Source organism: Hemitrygon akajei, chromosome 19 (assembly GCF_048418815.1).
Source record: "Hemitrygon akajei chromosome 19, sHemAka1.3, whole genome shotgun sequence".
Classification (NCBI taxonomy): domain Eukaryota; kingdom Metazoa; phylum Chordata; class Chondrichthyes; order Myliobatiformes; family Dasyatidae; genus Hemitrygon; species Hemitrygon akajei.
The window spans coordinates 65,611,368-65,631,885 of NC_133142.1; the positions used below are offsets into that span (position 1 = coordinate 65,611,368).

Consider the following 20,518-nt stretch of genomic DNA (forward strand, 5'->3'; position numbering starts at 1 on the left):
ACTGGGGTAGACCTACCATACTTGGTATTCTTAATATCCAATAGTGTCTCACAATCATGTAAAAGGACAAACAATTAACCTTTGGCTGGATTGTGTCCCACTATAAATTGGGATGTATCTATTAGTGCTTGAAAAGATGCACTAAGATATTTCCTAAATCTGGTTATTGCAACCACAAACCAGTGACATTCAGAGGTATTTAGGATTGACCTGAATCTTGTGGAAGATTTACCTTCACATGGGCCTTTACCTGTGTAAAACATTGCATTGAATCTGACTAGTTAAACTAAGTTCTGCATTTTCACTGAAAGGCAAAAAGGAAGTGAGGCTTGTGATGAGAAGGTAGCTTGACTGCAGAATTTAAACAAACAGATGAAAACATTTGCCAAAGTTAATAAGTGGATCTATATTTTGTTTTCAGCCGACATCTTAACAGTTTCCACTTATCATCCAAAGGGCAACTGTATTCCTGGAACTCAGCATTACTATATTGTATGATATGCTATGATACCTTTTGATCTTTGTTTTACTATGAACCTTGTAAAGAATGTGTAGGTTTCCTGTCAGTACTCTGGTCTCCTCCCATAGTTCAAAGACAAACCTGTTCGTAAGTTAATTGGTCATTGTAAATTGCCTTCTGATTAAGCTGAGGTTAAATATGTGGGTCATTTGGTGGTGTGGCTCATTGGGACAAAAGGGCTTATTCCACGCCTATTTGTTTATCCCTAAATTTAAAAGAACCATAATTTCAATTCACTGCTGTGTTTTTCATCAGAATATGTGAAAGGATGTCCTTTGAATAATTGAAAATCATTTAACAGCATCTTTGCTTAGCATTGTTCAGCTACACACCCTTTCCATCACACACTCAAAACATTAATAACTGTATTGATTTCTTTTCAGTTGTTCGTGAATGTCAGTGCCATGGAATAATGTGTTTCTAAAAAAACATAAAAACCTGTTGAAGAATTAGAAACAAACAAATTTGTTGTAAACACAAGTGATTGTACAAATGCTAGAAATCTATTAGTTTTATTTTTGTTATTCTCAACATATCACATCTTAAACTTGATATTTATTATCTAATAATTCATTGAACTAATTGCTGAGATCATCTCAACCAATTCCCAATGCTAGTATACCTGGACATAAAGAACAGTAGTTGCAAATTAATATTGTTATACTTTCCCAGTGCTATTCTTCATTCTAAGAGTCCATTGTCAGAAATATTATGCCAAATGAACTCATATCTTTAAGGTAAAAGGCAACCACAGCTTACTCGTGAACTGCAGCGGTTGTGGTACCACATCAGTGTGTGTTCTTTTTTTTAAATGATAGGAGCATTAGAAAGGAAAATTAGAGATAAAGACAGTTTTCATCTTTAAATTCAAAATACTCTTAAGAAGACAGCATTAAACTGGAAGTTGTAAGGCATGAAAACACTTCTGGTAGGCTGTATAGATTAAAGTGACAACTCTTAATAATCGTCTGTATATCATCACAATTACATTATATTGTGCAGTTGAAGTAGATGCTGGGGAATCAGCATTGATTTCAGTAAAGGCTGATCCTTCAGAAATATGGAAGACGCCTGTCAGTTGTGGTGCTCCAGTGGTGATGGCTGAATCCACAGAGTTGAGTTTGACAGGTTGAGGTTTATACACAACTGTGGCGGTGTCATGCTCGGCTTTGAGAGTGTAACACAACATCTCAGGACTGATACTATCTGTTTCTGCAAGTAGGCCCAACAGCTTCCAGTCATTGGTCATAACATTATCTTGCAGGTAGAGTGCGACTTCTTGGTCTGATGGCGAGGCCACCTCAATTGTTTCTGCTCCATCTGGTTTCCCAGAAGGACATGCACTGTATCCATCCAACTGGAAACTTTCATCAAAGGGAGACCATAGACCCCACAGCTGATATGAAGTCATCTTCAGACATAAAATACACAAAGAGAGGATCTTAAAGAGGGTGACAGTGGTCAGTCATCAATATAATAATTTGATACAGAAAGTTGCACTCGTTGCCCTTAAATTACTTATTTTATATAAACTCTGCATTTGTTAAAAAAAACATACAAACCTGTTTTCAGCTCAATAGAACATCAGTCATATAACATGCCTCAAAAAAACAGGATCCACTATTAAGGACCCTCAGCATCCAAGACATGCCCTCTTCTCTTTCCTATCAGTGAGGAGGTACAGGGACTGAAGATTCGCACTCAGGAACAGATTCTGCCTCTCCTCCATCAGATTTCTGAACTAGCTGTGTTAGCTTGCTATTCTTTTTATTTGGTGCTATTTACTTTTATAATTTATAGAAGTTTATATCTATTAGTAACGTCTATATCTATTTGTAACAAATTTAATTTGTGAATGTGTTATATGTTGACATTGTAACAACACAGGCTTAATGGGAAGAAAATTATTATTCCTTTCTCTTACCAGCCCGTACTCAATGGTGGAATTAAAGAAAATGGTTAGTTAACACCTCTGGAGACAGATAGCTTGATGGTCTTTCATTGGAACTGAAAACATATTTGCATGTGAACATTAAGTGATAATAAGACTCTAAGCCTAAAGTATTCACCAAACTGCTCTCTTTGCAAAGTCTAGCTGAATTGTTACACATTCCCAGCATCAGTTCACACAGATTGGGTGTAGCTGGGATGCTGGTCTCTACCTCTAATAAAAACACTAGACGTATGTCAGTGGTAATAAACTGATTCTTATTGCATAATGTTAAATGTGAAATATTGCTGATGTGGGAAATTTGAATTAAAAGGTGAAAGTGACAGAAATCATGATCTGCAGTTTCTGAGAGAACATGTGAAGGAACTGCAGTTGCAGCTCAATGACCTTCAGCTCATATGGGAAACTAAGGAGGTGACAACTGAGAGCTAAAGGGAGTTTCCAGAGGCAGGTACCTAGGTGAGTGTCAGGAAAGGGGAAGGAAATGGGTGGCCAGTACAGAGTGCCCCTGTGGCCATTCCCCTCATTGAATTTGGTGGGGGATGGGAAGAACTACCAGGAGGGAGCTCCAGTAACCAGGTTTCTGGCACTATGGATCAGAAGGGAAGGGGATTCCATAGTAAAAGGAATAGACATGATATTCTGTGGACGTGAAAGAAGCACTCAGATTCTATGTTGCCTCCCAGGTGCCAGGGTCAGTGACATCTCGGATCGGATACGTGGCATTCGAAAAGGGGAGGATGAGCAGCCAGAAACCTTGGTACATATTGGCACCAATGACATAGGTGGGAAAATTGAGGAGGTTCTGAAGAAAGATTTTAGGGAGCTAGGTAGAAAGCTGAAAAGCAAAACTTCCAGGCTAGTAATCTCTGGATTGCTGCCTGTGCCACGCACTGGTGAGAGTGAAAATGGGATGATTTGGCAGATGAATATGTAACTGAGAAACTGGTGCAGAGGGCAGGGCTTCAGGCTTCTTTATCAATGGGATCTCTTCTGTGGAAGGTATGACTTGTACAAAAGGGACGGATTACAGCTCAACCTGAATGAGACCAATATCCTTTCGGGAAGGTTTACAAGTCATGGGAGATTTCAATAAGCAGGTAGATTGGGAAAATCAGGTTCCCAAGAGAGAGAATTTGTAGAATGCCAACAAGATGGCTTTTTAGAGCATCTTGTGGTTGAGCCCACTGAGGGATCGGCTATTCTGGATTGGATGTTGTGTAATGAATCAAATTTGATTAGGAGCTTAAGGTAAAGGAATCCTTAGGAGACAGTGATCATAATATGATGGACTTGAGCTTGCAATTTGAGAGGGAGAAGTTAAATATCTGACATTAGTGAGTAAAGAGAATTATAGGGGCCAGAGAAAGGAGCTGGCCAAAGATGATTGGAAGGGTACACTACCGAGGAAGTGTATGAGTTCGGTAGAAGGAAAGGGGCCAGGAAGTGTATGATCATGCAGTTCGGTAGAAGGATCGGGGCCAGGAAGTGTATGATCACGCAGTTCGGTAGAAGGAACGGGGCCAGGAAGTGTATGGTCACGCAGTTCGGTAGAAGGAACGGGGCCAGGAAGTGTATGATCATGCAGTTCAGTAGAAGGATCGGGGCCAGGAAGTGTATGGTCACGCAGTTCGGTAGAAGGAATGGGGCCAGGAAGTGTATGAGTTCGGTAGAAGGAAAGGGGCCAGGAAGTGTCTGATCATGCAGTTCGGTAGAAGGAACGGGGCCAGGAAGTGTATGATCTTACAGTTTGGTAGAAGGAACGGGGCCAAGAAGTGTATGATCATACAGTTTGGTAGAAGGAATGGGGCCAGGAACTGTATGAGTTCGGTAGAAGGAACGGAGCCAGGAAGTGTCTGATCATACAGTTCGGTAGAAGGAACGGGGCCAGGAAGTGTATGATCACGCAGTTCGGTAGAAGGAACGGGGCCAGGAAGAGTCTGATCATACAGTTCGGTAGAAGGAACGGGGCCAGGAAGTGTAGGATCACGCAGTTCGGTAGAAGGAACGGGGCCAGGAAGTGTATGATCATACAGTTCGGTAGAAGGAACGGGGCCAGGAAGTGTATGATCACGCAGTTCCGTAGAAGGAACGGGGCCAGTAAGTGTCTGATCATGCAGTTCCGTAGAAGGAACGGGGCCAGGAAGTGTATGGTCACGCAGTTCAGTAGACGGAACGGGGCGAGGAAGTGTCTGATCATGCAGTTCGGTAGAAGGATCGGGGCCAGGAAGTGTATGATCACGCAGTTCCGTAGAAGGAACGGGGCCAGTAAGTGTATGGTCATGCAGTTCGGTAGAAGGAACAGGACCAGGAAGTGTCTGATCATGCAGTTCGGTAGAAGGAACGGGGCCAAGAAGTGTCTGATCATGCAGTTCGGTAGAAGGATCGGGGCCAGGAAGAGTCTGATCATGCAGTTCAGTAGAAGAATCGGGGCCAGGAAGAGTCTGATCATGCAGTTCGGTGGAAGGAATGAGGCCAGGAAGTGTATGGTCACGCAGTTCGGTAGAAGGAACGGAGCCAGGAAGTGTCTGATCATGCAGTTCGGTAGAAGGAACGGGGCCAGGAAGTGTATGGTCACACAGTTCGGTGGAAGGATCGGGGCCAGGAAGTGTCTGATCATGCAGTTCGGTAGAAGGATCGGGGCCAAGAAGTGTAAGATCATGCAGTTCGGTAGAAGGATCGGGGCCAGTAAGTGTCTGATCATACAGTTCGGTAGAAGGAACGGGGCCAGGAAGTGTCTGATCATGCAGTTCAGTAGAAGGAACGGGGCCAGGAAGTGTCTGATCATGCAGTTCGGTAGAAGGAACGGGGTCAGGAAGTGTCTGATCATGCAGTTCGGTAGAAGGATCGGGGTCAGGAAGGGTCTGATCATGCTGTTCGGTAGAAGGATAGGGGCCAGTAAGTGTCTGATCATACAGTTCGGTAGAAGGAATGGGGCCAGCAAGTGTCTGATCATGCAGTTCGGTAGAAAGATCGGGGCCAGGAAGTGTAGGATCATGCAGTTCGGTAGAAGGATCGGGGTCAGTAAGTGTCTGATCATGCAGTTCGGTAGAAGGAACGGGGCCAGGAAGTGTCTGATCATGCAGTTCGGTAGAAGGAACGGGGCCAGGAAGTGTAGGATCATGCAGTTTGGTAGAAATTACGGGGCCAGTAAGTGTATGATCACGCAGTTCGGTAGAAGGAACGGGGCCAGGAAGTGTATGATCACGCAGTTCAGTAGAAGGAACGGGGCCAGGAAGTGTATGGTCATGCAGTTCGGTAGAAGGATCGGGTCCAGGAAGTGTCTGATCATGCAGTTCGGTAAAAGGAACGGGGCCAGGATGTGTAGGATCATGCAGTTCGGTAGAAGGAACGGGGCCAGGAAGTGTCTGATCATGCAGTTCTGTAGAAGGAACGGGGCCAGGAAGTGTAGGATCATGCAGTTCGGTAGAAGGAACGGGGCCAGGAAGTGTATGAGTTCGGTAGAAGGAACGGGGCCAGGAAGTGTCTGATCATGCAGTTCGGTAGAAGGAACGGGGCCAGGAAGTGTCTGATAATGCAGTTCGGTAGAAGGATCGGGGCCAGGAAGTGTATGATCACGCAGTTCGGTAGAAGGAACGGGGCCAGGAAGTGTATGATCATGCAGTTCGGTAGAAGGATCGGGGCCAGGAAGTGTATGATCATGCAGTTCGGTAGAAGGATCGGGGCCAGGAAGTGTATGAGTTCGGTAGAAGGATCGGGGCCAGGAAGTGTCTGATCATGCAGTTCGGTAGAAGGAACGGGGCCAGGAAGTGTCTGATCATGCAGTTCGGTAGAAGGAACGGGGCCAGGAAGTGTCTGATAATGCAGTTCGGTAGAAGGATCGGGGCCAGGAAGTGTCTTATCATGCAGTTCGGTAGAAGGATCGGGGCCAGGAAGTGTATGATCACGCAGTTCGGTAGATGGAACGGGGCCAGGAAGTGTATGGTCATGCAGTTCGGTAGAATGATCGGGGCCAGGAAGTGTAGGATCATGCAGTTCGGTAGAAGGATCGGGGCCAGGAAGTGTATGAGTTCGGTAGAAGGATCGGGGCCAGGAAGTGTAGGATCACGCAGTTCGGTAGAAGGAACGGGGCCAGTAAGTGTATGGTCATGCAGTTCGGTAGAAGAAACAGGGCCAGGAAGAGTCTGATCATGCAGTTCGGTAGAAGGAATGAGGCCAGGAAGTGTATGGTCACGCAGTTCGGTAAAAGGAACGGGGCCTGGAAGTGTATGGTCATGCAGTTCGGTAGAATGATCGGGGCCAGGAAGTGTAGGATCATGCAGTTCGGTAGAAGGATCGGGGCCAGGAAGTGTATGAGTTCGGTAGAAGGATCGGGTCCAGGAAGTGTAGGATCACGCAGTTCGGTAGAAGGAACGGGGCCAGTAAGTGTATGGTCATGCAGTTCGGTAGAAGAAACAGGGCCAGGAAGAGTCTGATCATGCAGTTCGGTAGAAGGAATGAGGCCAGGAAGTGTATGGTCACGCAGTTCGGTAAAAGGAACGGGGCCTGGAAGTGTATGGTCATGCAGTTCGGTAGAAGGAACGGGGCCAGGAAGTGTCTGATCATGCAGTTCGGTAGAAGGAACGGGGCCAGGAAGTGTCTGATCTCGTAGTTCGGTAGAAGGATAGGGGCCAGGAAGTGTATGGTCATGCAGTTCGCTAGAAGGAACGGGGCCAGGAAGTGTAGGATCAGGCAGTTCGGTAGAAGGATCGGGTCCAGGAAGTGTCTGATCATGCAGTTCGGTAAAAGGAACGGGGCCAGGATGTGTAGGATCATGCAGTTCGGTAGAAGGAACGGGGCCAGGAAGTGTCTGATCATGCAGTTCTGTAGAAGGAACGGAGCCAGGAAGTGTCTGATCATGCAGTTCGGTAGAAGGAACGGGGCCAGGAAGTGTAGGATCATGCAGTTCGGTAGAAGGAACGGGGCCAGGAAGTGTATGAGTTCGGTAGAAGGAACGGGGCCAGGAAGTGTCTGATCATGCAGTTCGGTAGAAGGAACGGGGCCAGGAAGTGTCTGATAATGCAGTTCGGTAGAAGGATCGGGGCCAGGAAGTGTATGATCACGCAGTTCGGTAGAAGGAACGGGGCCAGGAAGTGTATGATCATGCAGTTCGGTAGAAGGATCGGGGCCAGGAAGTGTATGATCATGCAGTTCGGTAGAAGGATCGGGGCCAGGAAGTGTATGAGTTCGGTAGAAGGATCGGGGCCAGGAAGTGTCTGATCATGCAGTTCGGTAGAAGGAACGGGGCCAGGAAGTGTCTGATCATGCAGTTCGGTAGAAGGAACGGGGCCAGGAAGTGTCTGATAATGCAGTTCGGTAGAAGGATCGGGGCCAGGAAGTGTCTTATCATGCAGTTCGGTAGAAGGATCGGGGCCAGGAAGTGTATGATCACGCAGTTCGTTAGATGGAACGGGGCCAGGAAGTGTATGGTCATGCAGTTCGGTAGAATGATCGGGGCCAGGAAGTGTAGGATCATGCAGTTCGGTAGAAGGATCGGGGCCAGGAAGTGTATGAGTTCGGTAGAAGGATCGGGGCCAGGAAGTGTAGGATCACGCAGTTCGGTAGAAGGAACGGGGCCAGTAAGTGTATGGTCATGCAGTTCGGTAGAAGAAACAGGGCCAGGAAGAGTCTGATCATGCAGTTCGGTAGAAGGAACGGGGCCAGGAAGTGTCTGATCTCGTAGTTCGGTAGAAGGATAGGGGCCAGGAAGTGTATGGTCATGCAGTTCGCTAGAAGGAACGGGGCCAGGAAGTGTAGGATCAGGCAGTTCGGTAGAAGGATCGGGTCCAGGAAGTGTCTGATCATGCAGTTCGGTAAAAGGAACGGGGCCAGGATGTGTAGGATCATGCAGTTCGGTAGAAGGAACGGGGCCAGGAAGTGTCTGATCATGCAGTTCGGTAGAAGGAACGGGGCCAGGAAGTGTAGGATCATGCAGTTCGGTAGAAGGAACGGGGCCAGGAAGTGTATGAGTTCGGTAGAAGGAACGGGGCCAGGAAGTGTCTGATCATGCAGTTCGGTAGAAGGATCGGGGCCAGGAAGTGTATGATCACGCAGTTCGGTAGAAGGAACGGGGCCAGGAAGTGTATGATCATGCAGTTCGGTAGAAGGATCGGGGCCAGGAAGTGTATGATCATGCAGTTCGGTAGAAGGATCGGGGCCAGGAAGTGTATGAGTTCGGTAGAAGGATCGGGGCCAGGAAGTGTCTGATCATGCAGTTCGGTAGAAGGAACGGGGCCAGGAAGTGTCTGATCATGCAGTTCGGTAGAAGGAACGGGGCCAGGAAGTGTCTGATAATGCAGTTCGGTAGAAGGATCGGGGCCAGGAAGTGTCTTATCATGCAGTTCGGTAGAAGGATCGGGGCCAGGAAGTGTATGATCACGCAGTTCGGTAGATGGAACGGGGCCAGGAAGTGTATGGTCATGCAGTTCGGTAGAATGATCGGGGCCAGGAAGTGTAGGATCATGCAGTTCGGTAGAAGGATCGGGGCCAGGAAGTGTATGAGTTCGGTAGAAGGATCGGGGCCAGGAAGTGTAGGATCACGCAGTTCGGAAGAAGGAACGGGGCCAGTAAGTGTATGGTCATGCAGTTCGGTAGAAGAAACAGGGCCAGGAAGAGTCTGATCATGCAGTTCGGTAGAAGGAATGAGGCCAGGAAGTGTATGGTCACGCAGTTCGGTAAAAGGAACGGGGCCTGGAAGTGTATGGTCATGCAGTTTGGTAGAAGGAACGGGGCCAGAAAGTGTCTTATCATGCAGTTCGGTATAAGGAACGGGGCCAGGAAGTGTCTGATCTCGTAGTTCGGTAGAAGGATAGGGGCCAGGAAGTGTATGGTCATGCAGTTCGCTAGAAGGAACGGGGCCAGGAAGTGTAGGATCAGGCAGTTCGGTAGAAGGATCGGGTCCAGGAAGTGTCTGATCATGCAGTTCGGTAAAAGGAACGGGGCCAGGATGTGTAGGATCATGCAGTTCGGTAGAAGGAACGGGGCCAGGAAGTGTCTGATCATGCAGTTCTGTAGAAGGAACGGAGCCAGGAAGTGTCTGATCATGCAGTTCGGTAGAAGGATCGGGGCCAGGAAGTGTAGGATCATGCAGTTCGGTAGAAGGAACGGGGCCAGGAAGTGTATGAGTTCGGTAGAAGGAACGGGGTCAGGAAGTGTCTGATCATGCAGTTCGGTAGAAGGAACGGGGCCAGGAAGTGTCTGATAATGCAGTTCGGTAGAAGGATCGGGGCCAGGAAGTGTATGATCACGCAGTTCGGTAGAGGGAACGGGGCCAGGAAGTGTATGATCATGCAGTTCGGTAGAAGGATCGGGGCCAGGAAGTGTATGATCATGCAGTTCGGTAGAAGGATCGGGGCCAGGAAGTGTATGAGTTCGGTAGAAGGATCGGGGCCAGGAAGTGTCTGATCATGCAGTTCGGTAGAAGGAACGGGGTCAGGAAGTGTATGATCACGCAGTTCGGTAGAAGGAACGGGGCCAGGAAGTGTCTGATCATGCAGTTCGGTAGAAGGATCGGGGCCAGGAAGTGTAGGATCATGCAGTTCGGTAGAAGGATCGGGGCCAGTAAGTGTATGATCATACAGTTCGGTAGAAGGAACGGGGCCAGGAAGTGTCTGATCATGCAGTTCGGTAGAAGGAACGGAGCCAGGAAGTGTCTGATCATGCAGTTCGGTAGAAGGAACGGGGCCAGGAAGTGTAGGATCATGCAGTTCGGTAGAAGGAACGGGGCCAGGAAGTGTATGAGTTCGGTAGAAGGAACGGGGCCAGGAAGTGTAGGATCACGCAGTTCGGTAGAAGGAACGGGGCCAGGAAGTGTCTGATCATGCAGTTCGGTAGAAGAATCGGGGCCAGGAAGTGTAGGATCACGCAGTTCGGTAGAAGGAACGGGGCCAGGAAGTGTCTGATCATGCAGTTCGGTAGAAGGATAGGGGCCAGGAAGTGTCTGATCATGCAGTTCGGTAGAAGGATCGGGTCCAGGAAGAGTATGATCATACAGTTCGGTAGAAGGAACGGGGCCAGGAAGTGTCTGATCATGCAGTTCGGTAGAAGGATCGGGGCCAGGAAGTGTCTGATCATGCAGTTCGGTAGAAGGAACGGGGCCAGGAAGTGTCTGATCATGCAGTTCGGTAGAAGGAACGGGGCCAGGAAGTGTCTGATAATGCAGTTCGGTAGAAGGATCGGGGCCAGGAAGTGTCTTATCATGCAGTTCGGTAGAAGGATCGGGGCCAGGAAGTGTATGATCACGCAGTTCGGTAGATGGAACGGGGCCAGGAAGTGTATGGTCATGCAGTTCGGTAGAATGATCGGGGCCAGGAAGTGTAGGATCATGCAGTTCGGTAGAAGGATCGGGGCCAGGAAGTGTATGAGTTCGGTAGAAGGATCGGGGCCAGGAAGTGTAGGATCACGCAGTTCGGAAGAAGGAACGGGGCCAGTAAGTGTATGGTCATGCAGTTCGGTAGAAGAAACAGGGCCAGGAAGAGTCTGATCATGCAGTTCGGTAGAAGGAATGAGGCCAGGAAGTGTATGGTCACGCAGTTCGGTAAAAGGAACGGGGCCTGGAAGTGTATGGTCATGCAGTTTGGTAGAAGGAACGGGGCCAGAAAGTGTCTTATCATGCAGTTCGGTATAAGGAACGGGGCCAGGAAGTGTCTGATCTCGTAGTTCGGTAGAAGGATAGGGGCCAGGAAGTGTATGGTCATGCAGTTCGCTAGAAGGAACGGGGCCAGGAAGTGTAGGATCAGGCAGTTCGGTAGAAGGATCGGGTCCAGGAAGTGTCTGATCATGCAGTTCGGTAAAAGGAACGGGGCCAGGATGTGTAGGATCATGCAGTTCGGTAGAAGGAACGGGGCCAGGAAGTGTCTGATCATGCAGTTCTGTAGAAGGAACGGAGCCAGGAAGTGTCTGATCATGCAGTTCGGTAGAAGGATCGGGGCCAGGAAGTGTAGGATCATGCAGTTCGGTAGAAGGAACGGGGCCAGGAAGTGTATGAGTTCGGTAGAAGGAACGGGGTCAGGAAGTGTCTGATCATGCAGTTCGGTAGAAGGAACGGGGCCAGGAAGTGTCTGATAATGCAGTTCGGTAGAAGGATCGGGGCCAGGAAGTGTATGATCACGCAGTTCGGTAGAAGGAACGGGGCCAGGAAGTGTATGATCATGCAGTTCGGTAGAAGGATCGGGGCCAGGAAGTGTATGATCATGCAGTTCGGTAGAAGGATCGGGGCCAGGAAGTGTATGAGTTCGGTAGAAGGATCGGGGCCAGGAAGTGTCTGATCATGCAGTTCGGTAGAAGGAACGGGGTCAGGAAGTGTATGATCACGCAGTTCGGTAGAAGGAACGGGGCCAGGAAGTGTCTGATCATGCAGTTCGGTAGAAGGATCGGGGCCAGGAAGTGTAGGATCATGCAGTTCGGTAGAAGGATCGGGGCCAGTAAGTGTATGATCATACAGTTCGGTAGAAGGAACGGGGCCAGGAAGTGTCTGATCATGCAGTTCGGTAGAAGGAACGGAGCCAGGAAGTGTCTGATCATGCAGTTCGGTAGAAGGAACGGGGCCAGGAAGTGTCTGATCATACAGTTCGGTAGAAGGAACGGGGCCAGGAAGTGTAGGATCATGCAGTTCGGTAGAAGGAACGGGGCCAGGAAGTGTATGAGTTCGGTAGAAGGAACGGGGCCAGGAAGTGTAGGATCACGCAGTTCGGTAGAAGGAACGGGGCCAGGAAGTGTCTGATCATGCAGTTCGGTAGAAGAATCGGGGCCAGGAAGTGTAGGATCACGCAGTTCGGTAGAAGGAACGGGGCCAGGAAGTGTCTGATCATGCAGTTCGGTAGAAGGATAGGGGCCAGGAAGTGTCTGATCATGCAGTTCGGTAGAAGGATCGGGTCCAGGAAGAGTATGATCATACAGTTCGGTAGAAGGAACGGGGCCAGGAAGTGTCTGATCATGCAGTTCGGTAGAAGGATCGGGGCCAGGAAGTGTCTGATCATGCAGTTCGGTAGAAGGAACGGGGTCAGGAAGTGTATGATCACGCAGTTCGGTAGAAGGAACGGGGCCAGGAAGTGTCTGATCATACAGTTCGGTAGAAGGACCGGGGCCAGGAAGTGTAGGATCACGCAGTTCGGTAGAAGGATCGGGGCCAGGAAGTGTATGATCATACAGTTCGGTAGAAGGAACGGGGCCAGGAAGTGTCTGATCATGCAGTTCGGTAGAAGGAACGGAGCCAGGAAGTGTCTGATCATGCAGTTCGGTAGAAGGAACGGGGCCAGGAAGTGTCTGATCATACAGTTCGGTAGAAGGAACGGGGCCAGGAAGTGTAGGATCATGCAGTTCGGTAGAAGGAACGGGGCCAGGAAGTGTAGGATCATGCAGTTCGGTAGAAGGAACGGGGCCAGGAAGTGTCTGATCATGCAGTTCGGTAGAAGGAACGGGGCCAGGAAGTGTATGGTCATGCAGTTCGGTAGAAGGAATGGGGCCAGGAAGTGTCTGATAATGCAGTTCGGTAGAAGGAACGGGGCCAGGAAGTGTCTGATAATGCAGTTCGGTAGAAGGATCGGGGCCAGGAAGTGTATGATCACGCAGTTCAGTAGAAGGAACGGGGCCAGTAAGTGTATGGTCATGCAGTTCGGTTGAAGGAACAGGGCCAGGAAGAGTCTGATCATGCAGTTCGGTAGAAGGAATGAGGCCAGGAAGTGTATGGTCACGCAGTTCGGTAAAAGGAACGGGGCCTGGAAGTGTATGGTCATGCAGTTCGGTAGAAGGAACGGGGCCAGGAAGTGTATGAGTTCGGTAGAAGGAACGGGGCCAGGAAGTGTCTGATCATGCAGTTCGGTAGAAGGAACGGGGCCAGGAAGTGTCTGATAATGCAGTTCGGTAGAAGGATCGGGGCCAGGAAGTGTCTGATCATGCATTTCGGTAGAAGGATCGGGGCCAGGAAGTGTATGATCACGCAGTTCGGTAGAAGGAACGTGGCCAGGAAGTGTCTGATCATGCAGTTCGGTAGAAGGAACGGGGCCAGGAAGTGTCTGATCATGCAGTTCGGTAGAAGGAACGGGGCCAGGAAGTGTCTGATAATGCAGTTCGGTAGAAGGATCGGGGCCAGGAAGTGTCTGATCATGCAGTTCGGTAGAAGGATCGGGGCCAGGAAGTGTATGATCACGCAGTTCGGTAGAAGGAACGGGGCCAGGAAGTGTATGGTCACGCAGTTCGGTAGAATGATCGGGGCCAGGAAGTGTAGGATCATGCAGTTCGGTAGAAGGATCGGGGCCAGGAAGTGTATGAGTTCGGTAGAAGGATCGGGTCCAGGAAGTGTAGGATCACGCAGTTCGGTAGAAGGAACGGGGCCAGTAAGTGTATGGTCATGCAGTTCGGTAGAAGAAACAGGGCCAGGAAGAGTCTGATCATGCAGTTCGGTAGAAGGAATGAGGCCAGGAAGTGTATGGTCACGCAGTTCAGTAAAAGGAACGGGGCCTGGAAGTGTATGGTCATGCAGTTCGGTAGAAGGAACGGGGCCAGGAAGTGTCTGATCATGCAGTTCGGTAGAAGGAACGGGGCCAGGAAGTGTCTGATCTCGTAGTTCGGTAGAAGGATAGGGGCCAGGAAGTGTATGGTCATGCAGTTCGCTAGAAGGAACGGGGCCAGGAAGTGTAGGATCAGGCAGTTCGGTAGAAGGATCGGGTCCAGGAAGTGTCTGATCATGCAGTTCGGTAAAAGGAACGGGGCCAGGATGTGTAGGATCATGCAGTTCGGTAGAAGGAACGGGGCCAGGAAGTGTCTGATCATGCAGTTCTGTAGAAGGAACGGAGCCAGGAAGTGTCTGATCATGCAGTTCGGTAGAAGGAACGGGGCCAGGAAGTGTAGGATCATGCAGTTCGGTAGAAGGAACGGGGCCAGGAAGTGTCTTATCATGCAGTTCGGTAGAAGGATCGGGGCCAGGAAGTGTATGATCACGCAGTTCGTTAGATGGAACGGGGCCAGGAAGTGTATGGTCATGCAGTTCGGTAGAATGATCGGGGCCAGGAAGTGTAGGATCATGCAGTTCGGTAGAAGGATCGGGGCCAGGAAGTGTATGAGTTCGGTAGAAGGATCGGGGCCAGGAAGTGTAGGATCACGCAGTTCGGTAGAAGGAACGGGGCCAGTAAGTGTATGGTCATGCAGTTCGGTAGAAGAAACAGGGCCAGGAAGAGTCTGATCATGCAGTTCGGTAGAAGGAACGGGGCCAGGAAGTGTCTGATCTCGTAGTTCGGTAGAAGGATAGGGGCCAGGAAGTGTATGGTCATGCAGTTCGCTAGAAGGAACGGGGCCAGGAAGTGTAGGATCAGGCAGTTCGGTAGAAGGATCGGGTCCAGGAAGTGTCTGATCATGCAGTTCGGTAAAAGGAACGGGGCCAGGATGTGTAGGATCATGCAGTTCGGTAGAAGGAACGGGGCCAGGAAGTGTCTGATCATGCAGTTCGGTAGAAGGAACGGGGCCAGGAAGTGTAGGATCATGCAGTTCGGTAGAAGGAACGGGGCCAGGAAGTGTATGAGTTCGGTAGAAGGAACGGGGCCAGGAAGTGTCTGATCATGCAGTTCGGTAGAAGGATCGGGGCCAGGAAGTGTATGATCACGCAGTTCGGTAGAAGGAACGGGGCCAGGAAGTGTATGATCATGCAGTTCGGTAGAAGGATCGGGGCCAGGAAGTGTATGATCATGCAGTTCGGTAGAAGGATCGGGGCCAGGAAGTGTATGAGTTCGGTAGAAGGATCGGGGCCAGGAAGTGTCTGATCATGCAGTTCGGTAGAAGGAACGGGGCCAGGAAGTGTCTGATCATGCAGTTCGGTAGAAGGAACGGGGCCAGGAAGTGTCTGATAATGCAGTTCGGTAGAAGGATCGGGGCCAGGAAGTGTCTTATCATGCAGTTCGGTAGAAGGATCGGGGCCAGGAAGTGTATGATCACGCAGTTCGGTAGATGGAACGGGGCCAGGAAGTGTATGGTCATGCAGTTCGGTAGAATGATCGGGGCCAGGAAGTGTAGGATCATGCAGTTCGGTAGAAGGATCGGGGCCAGGAAGTGTATGAGTTCGGTAGAAGGATCGGGGCCAGGAAGTGTAGGATCACGCAGTTCGGAAGAAGGAACGGGGCCAGTAAGTGTATGGTCATGCAGTTCGGTAGAAGAAACAGGGCCAGGAAGAGTCTGATCATGCAGTTCGGTAGAAGGAATGAGGCCAGGAAGTGTATGGTCACGCAGTTCGGTAAAAGGAACGGGGCCTGGAAGTGTATGGTCATGCAGTTTGGTAGAAGGAACGGGGCCAGAAAGTGTCTTATCATGCAGTTCGGTATAAGGAACGGGGCCAGGAAGTGTCTGATCTCGTAGTTCGGTAGAAGGATAGGGGCCAGGAAGTGTATGGTCATGCAGTTCGCTAGAAGGAACGGGGCCAGGAAGTGTAGGATCAGGCAGTTCGGTAGAAGGATCGGGTCCAGGAAGTGTCTGATCATGCAGTTCGGTAAAAGGAACGGGGCCAGGATGTGTAGGATCATGCAGTTCGGTAGAAGGAACGGGGCCAGGAAGTGTCTGATCATGCAGTTCTGTAGAAGGAACGGAGCCAGGAAGTGTCTGATCATGCAGTTCGGTAGAAGGATCGGGGCCAGGAAGTGTAGGATCATGCAGTTCGGTAGAAGGAACGGGGCCAGGAAGTGTATGAGTTCGGTAGAAGGAACGGGGTCAGGAAGTGTCTGATCATGCAGTTCGGTAGAAGGAACGGGGCCAGGAAGTGTCTGATAATGCAGTTCGGTAGAAGGATCGGGGCCAGGAAGTGTATGATCACGCAGTTCGGTAGAGGGAACGGGGCCAGGAAGTGTATGATCATGCAGTTCGGTAGAAGGATCGGGGCCAGGAAGTGTATGATCATGCAGTTCGGTAGAAGGATCGGGGCCAGGAAGTGTATGAGTTCGGTAGAAGGATCGGGGCCAGGAAGTGTCTGATCATGCAGTTCGGTAGAAGGAACGGGGTCAGGAAGTGTATGATCACGCAGTTCGGTAGAAGGAACGGGGCCAGGAAGTGTCTGATCATGCAGTTCGGTAGAAGGATCGGGGCCAGGAAGTGTAGGATCATGCAGTTCGGTAGAAGGATCGGGGCCAGTAAGTGTATGATCATACAGTTCGGTAGAAGGAACGGGGCCAGGAAGTGTCTGATCATGCAGTTCGGTAGAAGGAACGGAGCCAGGAAGTGTCTGATCATGCAGTTCGGTAGAAGGAACGGGGCCAGGAAGTGTAGGATCATGCAGTTCGGTAGAAGGAACGGGGCCAGGAAGTGTATGAGTTCGGTAGAAGGAACGGGGCCAGGAAGTGTAGGATCACGCAGTTCGGTAGAAGGAACGGGGCCAGGAAGTGTCTGATCATGCAGTTCGGTAGAAGAATCGGGGCCAGGAAGTGTAGGATCACGCAGTTCGGTAGAAGGAACGGGGCCAGGAAGTGTCTGATCATGCAGTTCGGTAGAAGGATAGGGGCCAGGAAGTGTCTGATCATGCAGTTCGGTAGAAGGATCGGGTCCAGGAAGAGTATGATCATACAGTTCGGTAGAAGGAACGGGGCCAGGAAGTGTCTGATCATGCAGTTCGGTAGAAGGATCGGGGCCAGGAAGTGTCTGATCATGCAGTTCGGTAGAAGGAACGGGGCCAGGAAGTGTCTGATCATGCAGTTCGGTAGAAGGAACGGGGCCAGGAAGTGTCTGATAATGCAGTTCGGTAGAAGGATCGGGGCCAGGAAGTGTCTTATCATGCAGTTCGGTAGAAGGATCGGGGCCAGGAAGTGTATGATCACGCAGTTCGGTAGATGGAACGGGGCCAGGAAGTGTATGGTCATGCAGTTCGGTAGAATGATCGGGGCCAGGAAGTGTAGGATCATGCAGTTCGGTAGAAGGATCGGGGCCAGGAAGTGTATGAGTTCGGTAGAAGGATCGGGGCCAGGAAGTGTAGGATCACGCAGTTCGGAAGAAGGAACGGGGCCAGTAAGTGTATGGTCATGCAGTTCGGTAGAAGAAACAGGGCCAGGAAGAGTCTGATCATGCAGTTCGGTAGAAGGAATGAGGCCAGGAAGTGTATGGTCACGCAGTTCGGTAAAAGGAACGGGGCCTGGAAGTGTATGGTCATGCAGTTTGGTAGAAGGAACGGGGCCAGAAAGTGTCTTATCATGCAGTTCGGTATAAGGAACGGGGCCAGGAAGTGTCTGATCTCGTAGTTCGGTAGAAGGATAGGGGCCAGGAAGTGTATGGTCATGCAGTTCGCTAGAAGGAACGGGGCCAGGAAGTGTAGGATCAGGCAGTTCGGTAGAAGGATCGGGTCCAGGAAGTGTCTGATCATGCAGTTCGGTAAAAGGAACGGGGCCAGGATGTGTAGGATCATGCAGTTCGGTAGAAGGAACGGGGCCAGGAAGTGTCTGATCATGCAGTTCTGTAGAAGGAACGGAGCCAGGAAGTGTCTGATCATGCAGTTCGGTAGAAGGATCGGGGCCAGGAAGTGTAGGATCATGCAGTTCGGTAGAAGGAACGGGGCCAGGAAGTGTATGAGTTCGGTAGAAGGAACGGGGTCAGGAAGTGTCTGATCATGCAGTTCGGTAGAAGGAACGGGGCCAGGAAGTGTCTGATAATGCAGTTCGGTAGAAGGATCGGGGCCAGGAAGTGTATGATCACGCAGTTCGGTAGAAGGAACGGGGCCAGGAAGTGTATGATCATGCAGTTCGGTAGAAGGATCGGGGCCAGGAAGTGTATGATCATGCAGTTCGGTAGAAGGATCGGGGCCAGGAAGTGTATGAGTTCGGTAGAAGGATCGGGGCCAGGAAGTGTCTGATCATGCAGTTCGGTAGAAGGAACGGGGTCAGGAAGTGTATGATCACGCAGTTCGGTAGAAGGAACGGGGCCAGGAAGTGTCTGATCATGCAGTTCGGTAGAAGGATCGGGGCCAGGAAGTGTAGGATCATGCAGTTCGGTAGAAGGATCGGGGCCAGTAAGTGTATGATCATACAGTTCGGTAGAAGGAACGGGGCCAGGAAGTGTCTGATCATGCAGTTCGGTAGAAGGAACGGAGCCAGGAAGTGTCTGATCATGCAGTTCGGTAGAAGGAACGGGGCCAGGAAGTGTCTGATCATACAGTTCGGTAGAAGGAACGGGGCCAGGAAGTGTAGGATCATGCAGTTCGGTAGAAGGAACGGGGCCAGGAAGTGTATGAGTTCGGTAGAAGGAACGGGGCCAGGAAGTGTAGGATCACGCAGTTCGGTAGAAGGAACGGGGCCAGGAAGTGTCTGATCATGCAGTTCGGTAGAAGAATCGGGGCCAGGAAGTGTAGGATCACGCAGTTCGGTAGAAGGAACGGGGCCAGGAAGTGTCTGATCATGCAGTTCGGTAGAAGGATAGGGGCCAGGAAGTGTCTGATCATGCAGTTCGGTAGAAGGATCGGGTCCAGGAAGAGTATGATCATACAGTTCGGTAGAAGGAACGGGGCCAGGAAGTGTCTGATCATGCAGTTCGGTAGAAGGATCGGGGCCAGGAAGTGTCTGATCATGCAGTTCGGTAGAAGGAACGGGGTCAGGAAGTGTATGATCACGCAGTTCGGTAGAAGGAACGGGGCCAGGAAGTGTCTGATCATACAGTTCGGTAGAAGGACCGGGGCCAGGAAGTGTAGGATCACGCAGTTCGGTAGAAGGATCGGGGCCAGGAAGTGTATGATCATACAGTTCGGTAGAAGGAACGGGGCCAGGAAGTGTCTGATCATGCAGTTCGGTAGAAGGAACGGAGCCAGGAAGTGTCTGATCATGCAGTTCGGTAGAAGGAACGGGGCCAGGAAGTGTCTGATCATACAGTTCGGTAGAAGGAACGGGGCCAGGAAGTGTAGGATCATGCAGTTCGGTAGAAGGAACGGGGCCAGGAAGTGTAGGATCATGCAGTTCGGTAGAAGGAACGGGGCCAGGAAGTGTCTGATCATGCAGTTCGGTAGAAGGAACGGGGCCAGGAAGTGTATGGTCATGCAGTTCGGTAGAAGGAATGGGGCCAGGAAGTGTCTGATAATGCAGTTCGGTAGAAGGAACGGGGCCAGGAAGTGTCTGATAATGCAGTTCGGTAGAAGGATCGGGGCCAGGAAGTGTATGATCACGCAGTTCAGTAGAAGGAACGGGGCCAGTAAGTGTATGGTCATGCAGTTCGGTTGAAGGAACAGGGCCAGGAAGAGTCTGATCATGCAGTTCGGTAGAAGGAATGAGGCCAGGAAGTGTATGGTCACGCAGTTCGGTAAAAGGAACGGGGCCTGGAAGTGTATGGTCATGCAGTTCGGTAGAAGGAACGGGGCCAGGAAGTGTATGAGTTCGGTAGAAGGAACGGGGCCAGGAAGTGTCTGATCATGCAGTTCGGTAGAAGGAACGGGGCCAGGAAGTGTCTGATAATGCAGTTCGGTAGAAGGATCGGGGCCAGGAAGTGTCTGATCATGCATTTCGGTAGAAGGATCGGGGCCAGGAAGTGTATGATCACGCAGTTCGGTAGAAGGAACGTGGCCAGGAAGTGTCTGATCATGCAGTTCGGTAGAAGGAACGGGGCCAGGAAGTGTCTGATCATGCAGTTCGGTAGAAGGAACGGGGCCAGGAAGTGTCTGATAATGCAGTTCGGTAGAAGGATCGGGGCCAGGAAGTGTCTGATCATGCAGTTCGGTAGAAGGATCGGGGCCAGGAAGTGTATGATCACGCAGTTCGGTAGAAGGAACGGGGCCAGGAAGTGTATGGTCACGCAGTTCGGTAGAATGATCGGGGCCAGGAAGTGTAGGATCATGCAGTTCGGTAGAAGGATCGGGGCCAGGAAGTGTATGAGTTCGGTAGAAGGATCGGGTCCAGGAAGTGTAGGATCACGCAGTTCGGTAGAAGGAACGGGGCCAGTAAGTGTATGGTCATGCAGTTCGGTAGAAGAAACAGGGCCAGGAAGAGTCTGATCATGCAGTTCGGTAGAAGGAATGAGGCCAGGAAGTGTATGGTCACGCAGTTCAGTAAAAGGAACGGGGCCTGGAAGTGTATGGTCATGCAGTTCGGTAGAAGGAACGGGGCCAG

The 20,518-nt window shown here is 50.5% G+C and overlaps 1 protein-coding gene and 1 long non-coding RNA gene across 2 annotated transcripts in view; both read right to left on the reverse strand.

Moving 5' to 3' along the window:
- LOC140742129 (uncharacterized) overlaps window positions 1-20,518 on the reverse strand; it is a 501,191-nt gene that overhangs the window by 77,290 nt on the left and 403,383 nt on the right. The window lies entirely within an intron of this gene.
- LOC140742128 (FANCD2 opposite strand protein-like) lies at window positions 1,413-1,931 on the reverse strand. Its single transcript, XM_073072940.1, has one exon. It carries the CDS (start codon window positions 1,929-1,931, stop codon window positions 1,413-1,415), a length of 519 nt encoding a protein of 172 aa, XP_072929041.1.